Source organism: Nomascus leucogenys, chromosome 22a, assembly GCF_006542625.1.
Source record: "Nomascus leucogenys isolate Asia chromosome 22a, Asia_NLE_v1, whole genome shotgun sequence".
Classification (NCBI taxonomy): domain Eukaryota; kingdom Metazoa; phylum Chordata; class Mammalia; order Primates; family Hylobatidae; genus Nomascus; species Nomascus leucogenys.
Window position 1 is genome coordinate 43,864,804 of NC_044402.1, and position 18,762 is coordinate 43,883,565.

The 18,762-nt window shown below is 38.5% G+C and overlaps 1 protein-coding gene across 1 annotated transcript in view; it reads right to left on the reverse strand.

Moving 5' to 3' along the window:
• Positions 1–6,592: 6,592 nt before the first annotated feature.
• The window catches only part of LOC100605972 (contactin-associated protein-like 3), a 268,405-nt gene continuing 256,235 nt past the window's right edge, over positions 6,593–18,762 (reverse strand). Inside the window, 5 exon segments of the mRNA XM_004087052.3 lie at positions 6,593–10,943; positions 10,945–11,001; positions 11,003–11,099; positions 14,851–14,922; positions 15,158–15,388. Of these exon segments, the coding sequence (XP_004087100.2) occupies positions 10,910–10,943; positions 10,945–11,001; positions 11,003–11,099; positions 14,851–14,922; positions 15,158–15,388 (491 nt within the window). The 3' untranslated portion in view covers positions 6,593–10,909.

Sequence of the window (18,762 nt, forward strand, 5' to 3'; positions counted from 1 at the left end):
TCCACCAACAGTGTGTAAGAAAGAGTTCCTTTGTCTCTACATCCTTGCCAACATCTGCTGTTTATCACTTTTTAGTAACAGCCATCTTGACTGGTGTAATACGATATCTCATTTTGGTTTTGATTTGCATTTCTCTGATGATTCGTGAGACTGAGCACTTATTTATTTATTTATTTTTTTGAGGTGGAGTCTCGCTCTGTCGCCCAGGCTGGAGTGCAGTGGCGCAATCTCGGCTCACTGCAAGCTCCGCCTCCCGGGTTCACGCTATTCTCCTGCCTCAGCCTCTCCGAGTAGCTGGGACTACAGGCGCCCGCCACCACGCCCGGCTAATTTTTTTGTATTTTTAGTAGAGACGGGGTTTCACCGTGGTCTCGATCTCCTGACCTCATGATCCGCCCGCCTCGGCCTCCCAAAGTGCTGGGATTACAAGCGTGAGCCACCGCGCCTGGCCGAGACTGAGCACTTTTTAAATAAAGAACTCAAACAACTCAGTAAGAAAAAATCCCATTAAAAACTGGGCAAAGGACATGAACAGATGTTTCTCAAAAGAAGACATATAAGCATAAAATAAAAAGAAGACATATAAGACAAAAATGCTTAACATCACTAATCAATTTGGGTTTTGGTTAATTGGATTTAGTGAGGGTCTGAAGGTACAGGTAGACATGGAGAAATGTTGAATAATATGATTTAGTGCAAAAACTATTTGAAAAGAACATAAGAATTGATGAATTTTTTTTGCAATAGATCTGTCTAAATTCCTTGGAAAATTACAAGTGGTGAAGATTAATAGGTGTGCTATTATTGTTGCTTTTCATTAGCTGTTTGCTATGGAATCATTGAAGAAAGTGATAGACGTGAGAAAGACAGATTTCTTTAGAATGGTATATACTCATATTTCTTTAGGGTGGGCAAATTAAAATCACTGATCTGATTGTGGCATATATAACTAAGGTCTTGCATCCTCTTGACCTGAAATATTCTCATTCTAACTGAGAAGTATGTGAAGAGAGAAAGCATTCATTGCATATTCATCTGAGCAGCTTTCTAGAACTGACCCAGTCAGACTGGAAAAATTCTACCAAGCTCAAAGATCATCACACAAAAAACAACCACTTAGAGTCTCTGGAAACTGTCCTAACAGAAAATGTTTCTGAAATGGCATTATATTCTGTTGGACCTAATTAAATCCTTTTCTCTCTTTGCATAGTAAGGACCCATAGTCCCTCCCTGGTGACACTTCCCACTTCAGCTTTCCCTTGTTCTCAGTTTTAGGTGCACCCTACCTCAAGTTCTTACTGCTTCTGATCATGGGACTATAACAAACACTACTTCTTTTACCTCAGTAGGACATCACAGCCCATTGCTTCCATGCATCCCAGGAGCTGGGAGAGACTTGGGCCTCTTCTGTCTGCTATTTTTTTTTAAATATTGCTAATCTCAGGCTATGGTCTGAGAATCAAGCAGCAAACATTTTTGCACTTCTATTTTCTAATGAACTATCTGGATTCCTCCTAAAAGTTGGAAGTGAGGTAGAGTTGACATCTAATTTCACACAGCCATGTTGATAAAAATGAAGCAAACCTTTACAATATTTCAATATGTGTAATTCCAAGGCACAATGAGCATGGCATAGGAATATGTCCCCTGTGTCTAGCTGTTTCTCCAGGATTCTCCAGAATGATGGATGAAAATGTAATTGGCAAGTCAAATGTCTACTGGGGAAGACTACAGGAAAAGGGATGTGAAATGCTTGACATGACGAGGGATGAGGAGTGTTCAGCAGTTATTTACCGAAGAGCTCATCACTTGATTGTATAGTATACAATATGTGAGAATTTATAGAACAGTGAACATATAAATACATAGAACAAAGAAACATATACAACATATAAACACTGTTTTTAACATTTATTACATACATAGAACATATAAGAATTTATAGAGCCGTGAAAATACCACATTTTGACATTTGTATTGTGCTGTGAAAGATTTATACATGTTTGTATAAAAAATAAATAAAGGTGATAATCTCTTGTGATTTCCCCAAAATACAGCATCCTTTTCATCTTTTTCCATTATGTAAATATGGTGTGTTAGAAATATAATATGCTGTGAAGTGACAGACATCATGACATATCAAAATGTATTATATATACACATATATATACATGTACATATTTATTGAAGTGTAATTTATATACAAAATACACAAATTCCAAATATGATATTCAAAGAGTTTTGACAAATGTCCACACCAATGTAACCATAGTCAATCAAGACATAGAACATTTCCATCACTCCAGACACTTCCCTTGTGTTCCTCTGCAGTCAACTCCCATCCTACCTCAACCCAGGTAACTACTGATACGACTTCTACTGCTATATCTTAGTTTTGCTTGTTCTAGGACTTCAGAATGTACTCTGTAGTGTCTAGATTTATTCATTCAATGCAAGGATTTTTGGATTCAGCCATGTTTGTTGCAGTTACCAGTAGTTTTGTCCATTTTATAGCTGAAAAGTATTTCATTATTAATACAACACATTGTTTTTCCATTTTATTGTTGAAGGTCTTTTAGGCAGTTTAAGTTTGGGGATATTATAAGTAAAGATGCTGTAAACATTCTTGTATAAGTCTTATAATGGGCAAAAGTTTTCATTTCTTTTCAACCTAGGATTGGAATTTTTGGGTCATAGGTTTCACGTATGCTTAATTATATAAAACAATGTTAAACTATTTTTCCTAAGTGGTTGTAGCATTTTACATTCCAACAATAATGTATGAGAATTATAATTGCTCCATATGCTCAACAACACATGGTACTGACAATATTTTTAATCATAAACATTTTAGTGGGCAGAATAACTCACTGTAGTTTTAATTTGCATTTCCTTAATGACAAAACGATACTGAGCATTTTTGTGTGCTTTTTGTGCATTGGCATAGCTCTTTTTGTCATTTTTTCTTATATTCATTTTATTTTTGCTAATTATTAAGTTGTTAAGAGTTCTTTATGAACTATATTCTGAAAAAAATTTGCAGCATTCAAATAAAGTGTTGCAAATATTTTCTCCCAGTCTCTAGCTTGACTTTTATTCTCTTAACAATGTATTTTAAAAGGAGAGTTGTTAATTTTAAGGTCAAATTTATCAAATTTTTATATTATATCTTGCTATTTGTTATCTATTTGTCCCACTTGTTCTTTGTCCTCTTTCTCATCTTTTTTGTCTACTTTCAAGCATTTAAAAATTTATTATATTTCATCGCTGCACTGTAATATTAGTTATCACTGTTTTCGTTACTCTAACATTTGCTTTAGGGATTATACCATACAGATGTTTTAACTTAAAGATAACTTGTAATAGCCAACTTTTAATAGACATTATACAACTTTACATACAGTCTAAGAACCTTACAAACTGTATTTCCATTTAGTCTCTCCAGCTTATTGTTGTCATATATTTTACTTTTACTCATGCTGCAGAACTCACACGACACTGCTATTATTTCTAAACAGCCAATTACCTTTAGAAGATATTTAAGTAATAAGGGCAGGTATTGTATATTTACTTATGGTGTTACTATTGCCAGTGCTCTTCCTTTCTTGGTGCAGATCCATGTTTCTATCTGCACAAAGATATTATTCTTGATTTTCCTTCTTCCTGAAAGGCTTTTACACTGTTCTCATAGTCCGGGTTTGCTGATAATATATTACTTTTAACTTTTCTATGTCTGAAAAATATCTTTATTTCATCCTTTCTTGAAAGATGGTTTTGCTGGGTATAGACACCTAGGAGAGACAGTTTTCTGCTTTTGGTTGAAAGATGTTTCACTGGAAGCATGAAAGATGCTGCTCCACTGCCCTTCCCCTTGCATTGCTTCCAAAAAGAAGTCTGTTATCATCCTTGTTTTTCTTCTCTGTGTAAGGCTTGTCTTTTTCTCTTTACCACACTGAGTTTTGATCCATTTGCTTATGATGTGTTGTGATGTGGTTTTCTTAATAGTACCCCCACTTGGGGATGTTGAGCTTCCTGGGTCTATGGGTTTATAGTTTGCATCAAATGTGGAAAATGCTTACCTATTAAGTAAAAAAATTTTTTTCTATCCATCCACTCTCTTTTCTCCTTTGAGAACTCCAAATACACACAGATTAGGCAACTGAAGTTGTCCCACAGATCACTGACACTCTGTTTATTCTTTGATTTTTTTCCTCTCTCTGTTTCATTTTGGATGCTTTCTATTGCTATATATATTCAAGTTTATTAATATTTTCTTCTGAAAACTCTCATCTGCCATTAATTACATCCATTGTATTTTTTAAATCTCATACATTAACATTTCATCTCTAGAAGTTTAAGCCTTTTTTTGTCACATCCTAATCTTTGAAAATACGGAATATACTCATAATTTTATATTTGTTTTAATATTTTTCATTAGTAATTCTAACATCTGTGTATGTGCTGGGTCATTTTGGACGGATTTTTATCCACATTATAGGTCCTGTTAGAAAAACACATTTGGTAATTTTTTATTGTATACCAGATATCGTGATTTTACCTCATTGGGTGTTGGATTTTTTGTTTGTTTGTTTTTGATGGAGTCTCGCTCTGTTGCCCAGGCTGGAGTGCAGTGGTGCAATCTCGGCCCACTGCAAACTCTGCCTCCTGGGTTCACGCCATTCTCCTGCCCCAGCCTCCCGAGTAGTAGCTGGGACTTCAGGCGCCCACCACCATGCCCGGCTAATTTTTGTATTTTTAGTAGAGATGGGGTTTCACCGTGTTAGCAGGATGATCTCGATCTCCCGACCTCGTGATCTGCCTGCCTCGACCTCCCAAAGTGCTGGGATTACAGGCGTGAGCCACCGTGCCTGGCCTGGTGTTGGATAGTTTTATATTACTGGAAGTACATGTGAACTTTGCTCAGAGATGCCAATTAGTTATTGGAAACTGTTTGATCTTTTTTTCCAAATCTTTGAAGATTTGTTTAGTGGGGCAGCCATAGTAATACATGGTCTAGGACTTGCCAGGACTGAGGCAAGACCCCTATGAATATTCTACCTAATGCCCTATTAACTATGGGGATTTCCAATATGGCCCGTGGCAACCACCTCTATTCCTGGTTATGTGTGAACATGCGTTCTCAGTGAGAGTGATATTGTCCCCAAAATGACAGAAATTAGTTTTTTTGGGGGGAGGATGGGAGAAGTGAAGAGAAGAAAAATATTCTTTTTGTATAAAGCCCAGATATACACATAGTACTAAAGAGACATGCAGTGCATGTGCAATATTAAAATTTCAGGCCGGGCGCAGTGGCTCACGCCTGTAATCCCAGCACTTTAGGGGGCCGAGCTGGGCAGATCATGAGATCCGCAGATCGAGACCATCCTGGCTAACACCGTGAAACCCCATCTCTACTAAAAATATAAAAAATTAGCTGGGCGTGGTGGCGGGCGCCTGTAGTCCCAGCTACTCAGGAGGCTGAGGCGGGAGAATGGTGTGAACCCGGGAGGCCGAGCTTACAGTGAGCCAGGATCGCGCCACTGCACTCCAGCCTGAGCGACAGAGTGAGACTCCGTCTCAAAAAAATAAAAAATAAAAAAAAAAAATTCATAGAGAGGTGACTAGAAAAGATGTTTAAAAAGATTCCTTAAGGAAGTCAATAATAATTTTTTAAAGGTTGATAAATGGCTGCTGTAATTCCTTTGAGTGTTTCTTTCCCTTGCCTCAGGTAGTTTCATGCACTTTGCTACACACTGAAGGGCGACCCTCTCCAGATTTGCAGTTTCCTCCAATGCAGCTCTTTCCCCGCTGCTACTCTATGCTGCAATCTCTAGCCACCTTCGTGTACCTGAACCCTCAGCAACAGCTACTCCATTCAGAGACAGGCTTCCTTGAGCTATCTCCATTGTCACACTGCTGTCTCCAATTCTCTCAAGTTGTAAGCTGGGATACTCACAGCACACATCTTATGTGTTTCCTGTCTTTCAGGGATTACATTCCGTGCCTGATGTCCAGTGTACTGAAAGCCATTGTTTCATCTCTTTTGTCTGGTTTGAGGTTGTTTCACGCAGGAGGATTAGAAGGTAAATATGCTCCCTATTACTCTATCTTAGCCAGAAGTAAAATAAGAAAAAAAAAATATATGTAAGTATAAACACACATACACATATATATGTATGTATGTATATAACATATATGAATCATATCCTAAAGATTTGGAACAAGAAGAAAATTTAGCTATCAATTATGTTTACTTACTGCAGGTTAAGATGAACATTCTAGATTGGAGCATATTATGGGAGCAGGTCAGGAACTAGAAATGTCAGGGCCTGCATTCTAACCCATTTTTGTCAATAATTATCTGTGTACATTTTATCAAAGCAGTGAAGGCCTTTGTGAATTTTGCAAAAATGGGGATAATTATATGTTTTACCTTATTGGCTTGCTTAAGGAGTTAAAATGTGATATGAGTCATACAAAGCGCTCATGTAGTCACAGAGGATTCTATTTTAAGGGCTTTCTTCAATTTTTAGGTACCATCACAAGCTAGCTAAGTTAGAAATTTTCATACCGCAGAATCTAAAAGTTCATCTTATGATTTTAGATATTTTTATTCACAGAGCAAATGCAACAATGTGAACCTCACATTTTAAAATATGTAATGGCACAATAAAATGCAAAAATATAATTTTAGGTCATAATCAACCTATAGGCAATAAACCATGTTATCATTTTGTAAAAAAAATACCACAGGAAGTAGTGTGTCAGTACATTTTCCTGATGATATGATTAACCCATAATAAATTCTGCTACTACTCCTAGTAATGGCAACTTTATATAACCCTCTTAAAACATTATTCACATTCGCACTCAAGTATAACAACTTAAACCATTAGTGGCTGTTCTGACAACGCATCAGCAATGAGCTTAGCCTGAGCTACATCCACTAGGAGTGATGTGAAGGAAGAGGAAAGCATTGGACTCTATGATATTTAATGTCTTTACCAATAGAAAAGCTCTATAATTCTTAGAATTCAATTTTTTAATTAAAAAATTGGTTCCAAAAACAGTGTTTACAAATACTTTCATCTTGCCCCACATTGGCCAATGAGGTAGTAGGTTAAACAGCCAATTCATCATGTTTTGATTTAAAATGTGTCCATATCATTCTTCCCCAACTTCAAGTGTATTTTAATAATCCATTTCTGTCACTTATATTATGGATTCAAGAATAAACTAAGCAAATGGATCATTTGTTTGCCTTCCAGTTATACATGAAGAAATTAATGTTTTATTAAAGAAAAAAGCCATCAAAATCAATTTTCCATCTGCACTCTTTTATTTGTTGCAATACTGTTTATAACAGCTAAGATTTGGAAACACCCTAAGTGTTCATCAACAGATGAATGAAGAAAATGTGGTTCACATACAAAATGGAGTACTCTTCAGCCATAAAAGAGAATGAGATCCTGTCACTTGCAACAGCATGGATGGAACTGGAGGTCATTATGTTAAGTGAAATAGGCCAGGCATAGAAAGACAAACATTGCATGTTCTCATTTATTTGTGGGATCTAAAAATCAAAACAATGGAACTCATGGATATACAGAGTAGAAGGATGGTTAGTAAAGGCTGAAAAAAGTAGTAGACAGCTGAGATTATGGTGGGGCAGAGGCGGGGATAGGTTAATGGGTACAAAAAAAATAGAAAGAATGAGTAAGACTTACTATATGATAGCACAATAGGGTGACTATAGTCAATAAAAACTGAACTGCATATTTTAAAATAAAGAGTGTAATTAGGTTGTTTGTAACACAAAGGATAAATGTTGAGGGGATGGATACCCCATTCTCCATGATGTGCTTATTTCACAGTGCATGCCTGTATCAAAACATTTCATGTACTCCATAAATATATACACCTAGTATGTACACAAAAATTAAAAAATAAAAAATAATTTCCCATCAAATATTCTTTCAGAGAAGATGTGAACAAAGATCCAGAATTATTGGTCAGTCTAGGCAAACAGAATATCAAACAGCCTAATATGATTTTCTCCTCTGCTAAATAATACTGGGAAGGCAGGAAGGTGGCTTCTCTATGGATTGAAGCTAAGAGAGAGAAGTGTCAGGAGTTCAGTCCAAGCATGACAACTTATTAGTACTGCCTACTTGAAGATATTAACTCTTACAACCTTATCTTTGTCTCATCTATAAAACTGAGGGAGCAGATTAAAAAAAATCTTATATGTTAATATATGACTTATTCTACTCCATGTCTCTATTACAATGAAAGATCACACACAGTCTGGATGAAAATATGTTAAATTTACTGTGACTTTTCACAGTAATAGAGACAGAGTAATAGAGACACGGGGTAGAATATATCATGTATCAGTACTAACTACTATCAAAGATGTTAAGTTTATGCCATAATAATGACTTTTAGGAAACAATGAAGATTTACAGTGATTTCCTAAGGTGAATTTGGACAAAAATATTGAGATAATACCAATTACCAGCGTCACTATTTTACAGAGATAAGCCTTCAAAGTCACATTAACAACTCTATTTTTAATATCAGAATTTTGAAGTTTTTAAGCATCAGAATCAACTTTCTCAAATGAAGAATGGTAATTATATGCTATTTTATTTTTTAATTTGAAGACAAAATTTGGGAAATTATTATGCTTTTACTTTTATATTACAAAAGGGTGTTACTTGCAACTAGCATCTACATATCTAAATAACGTTTAGTGACTTAGTTCTCTGCAACAATAAAAAGTACTCAATTTAGATTTTAGTAAGTTGACTGTTAGATGGTTGCTCTCTGGCAGAAGTTTAAATATATACATTCATAGATATTTTTACATCTAGCAATCAGTAAATATTTATCTCTTTTTCTTGCACTTTGCATTTAACAGATGATAAATATCAAACCAAAAAAGGTCAGCAAATCTTAATAATCTCAAAATATACAAGAAGGGTAAAGTAATGCATAAACCAATACAGAATACATTTGTCTGCATATTTTTGCATAAATTTTAAAAAGCATGTAATTTTAATTTTATAGAGCTTTCCCTAAAATATTTTTTATTTTATTTAAAAATGAGTTTACTTTCAAATAAGAAGATTAAGTCTAAAAATCAGTACAAAAGATTGATGGTGATGATGTATCAACGCAATTTGATGCATCCGTTTTGCTATCTTGCAAAAAGTGCAGTGACCAATGGGCTGTATGTACTCTCAATACAGATGTAGTATTCTGAGAAGAGATCATTTGTTAAGAGCGGATTTAAGACAGAGAGTGTATTCATTCTTTCAAAAATAACACATATGAGAAGATGGAAATTCATTTATGTAACAGTAACGCTGAATCAATATATTTTCAACTTGCCCTGATGTGGAAGAAATATACCATCTCATTAGTCCTTGGTAGGCAGTTGGTATCTGGAATATGAAGAGTGTAGCATCATTGCTTTTCTATAATTGGTTTATTGAATCCAAATGGTGGTTCCATGCATTATCAAATAACCACTGCTTCAATATTAGTCCCTGGAACTGTCTCCATAAAGTTAATTCCAGTCCTTTGCTGTCTTAGTGTGTATGTAAACCTTAATGAGACATGTTCCAGTTAATTAGCACATATTCAATTTTGGGTAATCTATGGGAATTTGGCCCCAGGGTCATAAACCTGTGATCAGAATGGCAGATTTAATAAACATCATATAAATGCTAACTTTTCTTGGAGTGAACAGCCTTCAGTTTACATTCCAAAAGTGATTAGATGAGAGGATAATATACAATGATATTTATGCCTAGAGCAGTTCAAAATTTAGAAAAGGAATTAGTGATCTTCAGTTAAGCTATTTTTTTAATAAATTGAAAAGATGTTCTGTACAACATAATAGAGTCATAGGAAATCAAAAGCATATCAGTAACAACTTTAGAAGAAGAGAAATGAGTGATAAAGAAAAACAGATATGACCTCTCAATATTTTGAGGAAATAAGTTTAGAATGATGTTTCATTCAGGTATTAATGATATAAATAAAGGATAACTCTGTGTAAGAAGTAGTGTTTGTATCTGGTTGTAAATTTAGTTAAAAACATAATCACAATTTATAAAAACTGTAATTACAAATTACAAAGAAAAACAGGCAGACAGTCTTGTATTGACATCCTCTTGCATCTTGTTACCTACCAATGTTCTGTTCCATTACAAAATTCAATACTAAAATTTCATAGCTAACATTCAATATTAATTTCAACATTAAAATGTATCAAAATCATTAAAAACAGTCAATTAGAAAAAGCAATACACCAAAAATAATGGTAGTATTTCCGGGCTTCTACTGCATTGTATTAACCATCACACAGGGGAACAAAAGGGCTGTGAATTTTGGGTAGGCCACTTGGCTCTGGATCCCAGGACTATGGAGATGCCAGTGAAGGTAGTCTAAGAAGCATTTCCTGTTTTATAAATATCAGCAGCGGACCAAAAAAAAGGATCCCAGATATGTTTTCAAGTAACAAAAAACATTAAAGTGCAATTTTGTCTTTTACATCTGAACAAAAGTTCTGTCATTTTTAAAAAGTAAAGTAGGGCCACAGCTTTATAGTCATTTTCTCATCTAAAACCCCACAATTATTAACACAGATCAAACTGCAGTTTTGGAAGAGAGCCTTTGGACGGGGAAACTACTGAACAGTGATGAACTGCCATACCTAATTCATCGTTTGGAAATTGATGTGGAGGACCGTGTTTCACCGAGGGAGAAAGGGACCTCCCAGAGGTTCCGAGGCTGCAGGTCTTCAGCCAGGTGACAGCACTGCACCTGCTGTGTGCACCCTGATGGCAACAGCAGGGAAGTCCACAGTCATGGTGATAGAGACAGCCACAGCTGCCAATCAGAAGTCTCGCTCTTTCTGGTTTTCATGGACTGTTTTGCACATCGAGCTCACTGTTTAGAGCTGTCTTAGCACTCTTCTTTTTTTGAGACTTTTGACTCATTTTCTTTGCGTAACTTTCTCTGTTGATAGATGCGTATGGCTATGGCAGTAATGCAAAGCAAAATAAATATTACCACTGCTATCACACCTAGGGAGAGAAAAGAATAAAACATCATAATTTTTTTTTTCTTTTTAGAGAGAGGGTCTCACTCTGTCGCCCACGCTGGAGTGCAGTGGCATGATCATAGCTAACTGTAGCCTTGATCCTCCCAAGTAGCTGAGACTATAGGCCCACTCCACCGTTCAGCTAATTTTTTTTTCTTTTTACAATTATTCTTTGCAGAGATGGGGTGTTGCTATGTTGCCCAGGCTGGTCTCGAACTCCTGGGCTAAAGTGATCCTCTCACCTTGGCCTCCCAAATTGTTGGGATTACAGGTGTGAGTTACCGTGCCTGGCCTCAATGTCAGAGTATAAATGGTGATTTTTGCTCCAATCAGAGGCTTTGCAGACATCATTGCTTTTTAAGTTTGGTTAAAATAAACCAACCACCTACTATATTATAAATTGAAAACACCAAAACTCAGAAATGCTAAGGTCAAGTAATTTTATAACATTGAACCTACTTCTGAGGGACTATGACTTTTGGATATGGCTGTGTTAGGCTTTTTCACTACAGGTATATGATGACTGGGTTTCAGATAATGCTTTCAGATTTAAAAGAAGAAAGACATACATGTCTCTAAGACCACGTACATCCTTCAGTTAACAAGTGGGAAATTTTAAATCATTTTACAAGTGTAGAGTGTTTGCATCATCATAGATCATTACATGTTATTGTTAGTACAATGAAATGGGTACATTTTAATGGAATTGTTTTCAAATACTTTTCTGATAATATACTTTTCAAATGCAGTAGTGTCACATATATGTAATCAATCCCTATTACCAAAAATATTGCAGGCATATTTATTAATTTTTTTATCTGGAATGTGGATTATTTGAAACAGCTTGGCAAACTGTTTTAAAATATCGAAACCATTAGCAGTGCCCATGATTCTCAACTCTAGCTGCACACTAAGTCAGTAAATCAGAATAAATCAATGGAAGGCCTGAATACCAGTATCCTTATAAATCGTTTCAGGCTTTAATTCAGAGCCAGTGTGCTAAAGCATGAAGCCATGCCACAGAATGCTGTTTACTGAAGCAATCATATTAGTGACAAATGAAAGTAAAATCTATGCTAAAAGAAATAAATATGTATCAAGACAAGCTTCTGAAGGTAATCAGAGTATGTCACCCCTAAATATGCCTTCTTGACAAATATTTTGAGGTAAAGGCAATTAAGAAGCAGCCAATGGAGGAAGAGCTCTCTAGATCCTCCCCTCTTTTCATCTAAAGACAGGATGTAAATTCTCTTTTACCAGAGACCATTCTTACCAGCTCAGGGATGTCAGCAGAAGAATGTACAAACACACGTACTCCACTAGTCTCTTCCCATATATTTATCTTCCCACGGTTTCTCACCTTCAGAAGCCTAAAATTCCTTTCCATTGTCCTGTCATTTCTCCACAAATGTATTGCTGAAGATAAGCCAGAGTTCTAAGCCACTGCGCTTTGAGTTTCACTGAGGTTTCTCCCACATGCTGTGGGCTGCATGTCTTAGTAAACTTGCTTGTTTTTATCTTGTTAATCAGAGGTCTGTCCCAACTACAAACTTAGGAATGATGAGGAGAAATTATATTTCCTCCCCCACGCTTTTACTGCCTACATCGTACATTTAAAGTACTTCACACAAATATTAATTTATATCTTCAGCCAGTCCCCATTAGAAAATGCAAACTGCCTTTGGGAAAGCCCAGGGGAAGCCTTCCACAGACTCCTTTTCATCCCCTCCTTCAGCCTAAGAATTTCTCAGGGGAAGGGAACACTGCTAAGATGTTTCCCTACATTTACTCAGTCAATCTTGCCAGTGGTATTTGACCACAAGCAATACAATACAATTCCAAAGATAAGAGCTGGTTCTATGATCAACTTGCCCATTTCCTTCTCACCAAAAGCTGGGCACTAACCCTGACATTGTGTAAATGTCTGTAGGACTTGGAAACCCAGTGTGAAAATGTTCGGCATGTTGAAATTGCTTTTGCCTTGCAATGAAAAAAATCTCCTAAAAAAGGCACGATTGATTTAGGATTGGGTTTGATTTAAAATTGAACAGGAAAGTATACCTTTTAGATATGCATTATTGACCACATTCCCACTGGAAACTGTTTAAAAACAGTTTTTGTTCATCAGGTCATGTATTTTTAATTTACACCTTACCGATCCCTTTTTTTTTTTTTTTTTTTTTTTGAGACGGAATCTCGCTCTGTCACCCAGGCTGGAGTGCAGTGGCACAATCTCGGCTCGCTGCAAGCTCCGCCTCCCGGGTTCACGCCATTCTCCTGCCTCAGCCTCTGGAGTAGCTGGGACTACAGGCGCCCGCCACCAGGCCCGGCTAATTTTTTGTATTTTTAGTAGAGACAGGGTTTCACCGTGGTCTCGATCTCCTGACCTCGTGATCCACCCGCCTTGGCCTCCCAAAGTGCTGGGATTACAGGCGTGAGCCACCGTGCCCGGCCTTACACCTTACTGATTTCTAAGAGAAATCAGTAAGAATTGAGAAAGTGATGGAAATGTGAATATCCTCAACTGAAATTGTCAGAACTTTATTATGTCGAAATTGTTTTCTATCATTTTGGAGGAAACAAACACAACTAGTTTACTCTTGTATGTGCTATGGAGAGTCTGCAGAATAAGAATACAATTAAGATTTCAAGAACTTGCCTGGGCATGGTGGCTCATGCCTGTAATCCTAGCACTTTGGGAGGCCAAGGCAGGCAGATCATGAGGTCAGGAGATTGAGACCATTCTGGCTAACACGGTGAAACCCGTCTCTACTAAAAATATAAAAAATTAGCTGCGCGTGGTGGCGGGCGCCTGTAGTTTCAGCTACTCAGGAGGCTGAGGCAGGAGAATGGCGTGAACCCGGGAGGCAGAGCTTGCAGTAGGTCAAGATCGCGCCACTGCACTCCAGCCTGGGCGACATAGCGAGACTCCGTCTCAAAAAACAAACAAACAAACAAAAAACTTCTTAAATAAATGAAACAGTGTCATGGGAGTATCTAAATCATGCTATTTGTCATTGAAGTACCATAAAGTGTGTACTCTCATAATTAGCTGTGGTTTCTATTGCTTTAAACATAATTACTTCAGGTCCGTCCAACAGTTGTCATTACCTTGACAAATATCCCACATGTCCTAGGGAATACAGCTATTTTCAAATTAATAACTTTTCATTATTAGTTTTGTAACTGTTCTTCAAAAAAAATTGTTTCAGCAGAATTCTTACAGGCTGAGCACCCCCAGGGAAGCTGAAATCAGCAAATACTGCCTCAGAAAATCAACGAAGGCCGGGCATGGTGGCTCACGCCTGTGATCTCAGCACTTTGGGAGGCTGCGGCGGGCAGATCACTTGAGGCCAGGAGTTCGAAACCAGCACAGCCAATATGGAGAAACCCTGTTTCTACCAAAACCACAACAAATTAGCCAGGCATAGTGGCACACTCCTGTAATCTTAACTATTCAGGAGGCTGAGGCAGGAGAATCGCTTGAACCTGGGAGGCAGAGGTTGCAGTGAGGGGAGATCTCACCACTGCACTCCAGTCTGGGTGACAGCATGAGACTCTTGTCTCAAATAGAAAAAAGACAAAGAACAAAAAACAACAACCAACTGCAATGCATAGCACCCCTCTGACCTCACCATTGAGTGTTGATTCTTACGTATATTTCCCATTGTGCTAAGTAATGGCATCATTATCTAAAGCGATGACAAGCACCAGGTCATTCAGGGCTTTGTTACCTCCGATGACAGCAGAGTCTCTTCTGTCTGCATTAACCAAGGGCTCTCCCTCATCCGCTGGTCCAGAACGACCTACAACAGGGAAAGGGAGAATGATGTTTATTAGCTTGATTTAATCACGCCACAATTTACACATAGCAAACTTTTGTCAATTAAAAGTGAATTAAAATAAGAACATCACAAAAATGTATTTTAAAAAAGGAAAAAAAGAAGGATGACAGGGACGGAGAAAAGAAGACTTTTGAGAAATTCACAAACATTTGAGAGAGGCGCAGTTTCAGGTGCGCTGGGGTGGAGGGCCACATACCTGCGCCCCCCGCGAGTCGGGGAGCCAGTTCCCGCGCCGGGGAGCCGGACGCCGCCCCCGCCGCGCAGCGGGCCATAGGGGCCACGTGGCCGCGGACGGTGACCCGGGAGGGGCCGCTGGGGCGCAGCGCCGCCTTCAGGGGAGCAGCGCGGCCGAAGCGCACCGCCGAGAGGCAGCCAGTGAAGCCACTCGCCGCCGCCCGCCTTGTGTCCGGGTCCGCGCCGGCAGCCTCTGAGGACAGAAGGGGGACACACAGTTAGGGCGCAGCGGCGGAAATGGCGCAGGGACACCCCGCATCTGCAAGACAGCGACCCTCGAAAGTCCCTCCGAACCCCTCGTTCCTTCACTCCAGGAGAGGTCACCCTGAATCTTTACCTGTCTGGCAACTATTTCCATTGTTAACAGATTTGTTCAAGTGCAGATGGCTGGCTCTCTACAAGTAACAGAGCTTCATAGGAAAGCAGTTACATGACATAAATTTCAGAAATCCTCTGCCATTTAATTTTTAAAATAGAGCATTAAAATAAAATTTTAATGGGACTCAGCCAATAATCTGGAGGATTACAGAAAAACGACTTGGAGGAGGGCAGAGCTCTGGAAATCCTTTCTGGTTTTGTTTATTATATCATACTATAGTTGCTATTTTGTATGATGACTTTCATATTATCTTAATAAACTATCTTTTGTCATCGGATAATATCCCTCTTTAAGATTCGATTATATTCCAATCTTAAATTCAACCTTAACTGAAAGTAGTGCTGCATTTCTCAAATTTATCAGCTGTTGCCTGCTAGTTCTTGGCATGCCCCTTCATTTTCAATATTGTAAGAGCATTTAACTGTTATTTTTAAACCTAGTTTGACAGAATTTAGTCCATTCGTCTTTAGAGTAATAACCACTATATCTGATTTTATTCTTTTTTATCTTACACTATTTCACATTATTTCATCTTTTTTTCCTTTTATTTTGCTGGTTTAATCACTTTCCTTATTTCCTGCTTTCCCTTCTGTGAGTTTGAGAGCTCAACTTCCCTAGCCCTCACAATCAAAATCATTCCTTCACACCGTTATATGAAAACAAGATCCTCTTTTTCCAACTTTCCCCCACTCCCAACAGTGAGAGGAGCGATTGCATGGTTCTTTCTCCCCCGCCTCCCTCGCATGCCACCGCGGGGTTCCCCCACAACAGTTCTTCCCTAATGAGAGGCTTGGGAAATTTTTCTTTTTCTTCTCTCACTTTTCCCTTTTTACTCTTCTTTGGTTTTACTCTAGATGGTTTTACATTTAGATCCTGACCAGAATGACAATTTCTCTTACGTTATATTTTTCTATGATGTTTCCAGCTCAAGGATCTTTACATAAGGTATTTTTTCCAAGAAAGAACTTTGACAGGATGGACAAAGATTCTCCCCACGACCAGATAGATGTTGGTCAGGCTACTCTAAGCTCTCTGCTCAACCAGCCTGACCTTCGGTCTTTCATCGTCCAGCTTAGCAAGAATCCTGCCAATTTGGTTTTAACCCAAATCTCCCACCCTCAATATCTGATCACCCTCAATATCTAATCACCTTTCTCATCAGTCTCACCACCCCGCAGGTGATGTCTGACAACCCTGGCCTGGCATCACCAGGAATCCTGGTAAGTCAGTTTAGCAAGAATTACTCTCCCATTTTGCAGTTTTCCACTCAGACACCCCACCCCAGCCTCTCTGCTCCTGGTATGAATCCACACTTTTCCTTGTTGTATTTGAAGTTGAGCTCAATCTCTTTCCCCGACTGCAAAGTCCCATTCCAGTAATTCCTGTACCTATTGCCATAGTCCTGAATAAAGTCTGCCACACCATCTTAACACGAGTATTTTTATCTTTTGACATGATACAAGACAGTTTTACATTAAATAATCGTAGTTTAGAGAAGAATCATATAACTTTAGGGCAGACTTTTTTTTTTTTTTTTTGAGATGGAGTCTCGCTCTGTCCCCAGGCTGGAGTGCTGCAGTGGCGTGATCTCGGCTCACTGCAACCTCTCCCTCCGGTACAGGTGATTCTTCTGCCTCAGCCCACAAGTAGCTGGGACTGCAGGCATGCACCACCACACCCAGCTAATTTTTTTGTGTATATTTAGTAGAGACGGGGTTTCACCATGTTGGCCAGGATGGTCTCGATATCTTGACCTTGTGATCTGCCCACCTCGGCCTCCCAAAGTGTCAGGATTACAGGCGTGAGCCACCGCACCTGGCCAGACTTCTCTTTAAAACCCTGAATAAAAACCTTGAACAACTGTTTAATTTGGAGCTGATGAAACAGAGTAGAACTTTCTTACATCTTTAATAAATGACTTAATTAGAAAATGATCACCATATATACTTTTTTTAAGCTGGAAAATCTGAAAGAAAGGAGTTTCTTTGCCCACTCTGAAGTGTACCTGGCAATCACACCACAATCCAGGAAGAAACTCGTGATTCTGTACTCCCAGGTTTTAGCCAGCACTGCTATTTATTGTTTATCAGTTAACCAATATTTAGTAGAACTCAACACTTACTGTGGTGACATGTAGATACAGTTTCCTCTCTATTACCTTGACATGGCAACATGGTCAAAACCCTTCACTTTTGCTTCCCTTAGCTGAATAGCTCTAATCAAAAATGTATGGTGACCTGTCTGCCTCCCTCTCTGGGCTTTCTCAGCTATGGGGTCCTGCGCCCAGCCCCCTTCCAATTCTCTATTCTCTTCCATCAAAGTCTGCTCCTGAGTAAATTCATGTTTGCACAAATTCCTGATCATGGCTTTTGATAACACTTTCAGGGGCATGTGTATTTTGGCAGAAGAGTCAAAAGAATGGATCTCTAATACAGAATTTGAAATATTGGCACTTTAAGTTGTGGGAAAAAAAATTTGATACAGGGTTGTCTTCCCAGCCCATTGAAGTCATGCCAAATAGACAGATGTCTATCCTTAAAAAAGGGTGCCACCTGATTGAACTAAAGGAGAAAACGACTAGATAAGTGGACAGTCTTCTACACTGCAATATGGTAGACACTAGCCATATGTAACCTTTGAGATTCAAATCAGGCCAGGCGCGGTGGCTCACGCCTGTAATCCCAGCACTTTGGGAGGCCGAGGCGGGCAGATCACGAGGTCAGGAGATCAAGACCATCCTGACTAACACGGTGAAACCCCGTGTCTACCAAAAAAAAAAAAAAAAATTAGCCGGGCATGGTCGTGGGTGCCTGTAGTCCTAGCTAATTGCGAGGCTGAGGCAGGAGAATGGCGTGAACCCAGGAGGCAAAGCTTGCAGTGAGCCGAGATCATGCCACTGCACTCCAGCCTGGATGACAGAGCGAGACTCCATCTCAAAAAAAGAAAAAAAGAAATTCAAATCAATTAAAATTAAATAAAATGTAAAATTTTGCCCCTCAGTTACACTAGCCACATTTCTAGGGTTTAAAAACACATTTATCTCAAGTGTGTCTGGGGACTACCACATAAGACAGCACAGACTTTACACGTTTTCATCATCACAAAGTTCTATTGGACAGCATTAGTTTTGTTGACTTATACTTTCAAAGACCTCAAGACATCTGTGATGGCCACTGAATCCTGGTTAA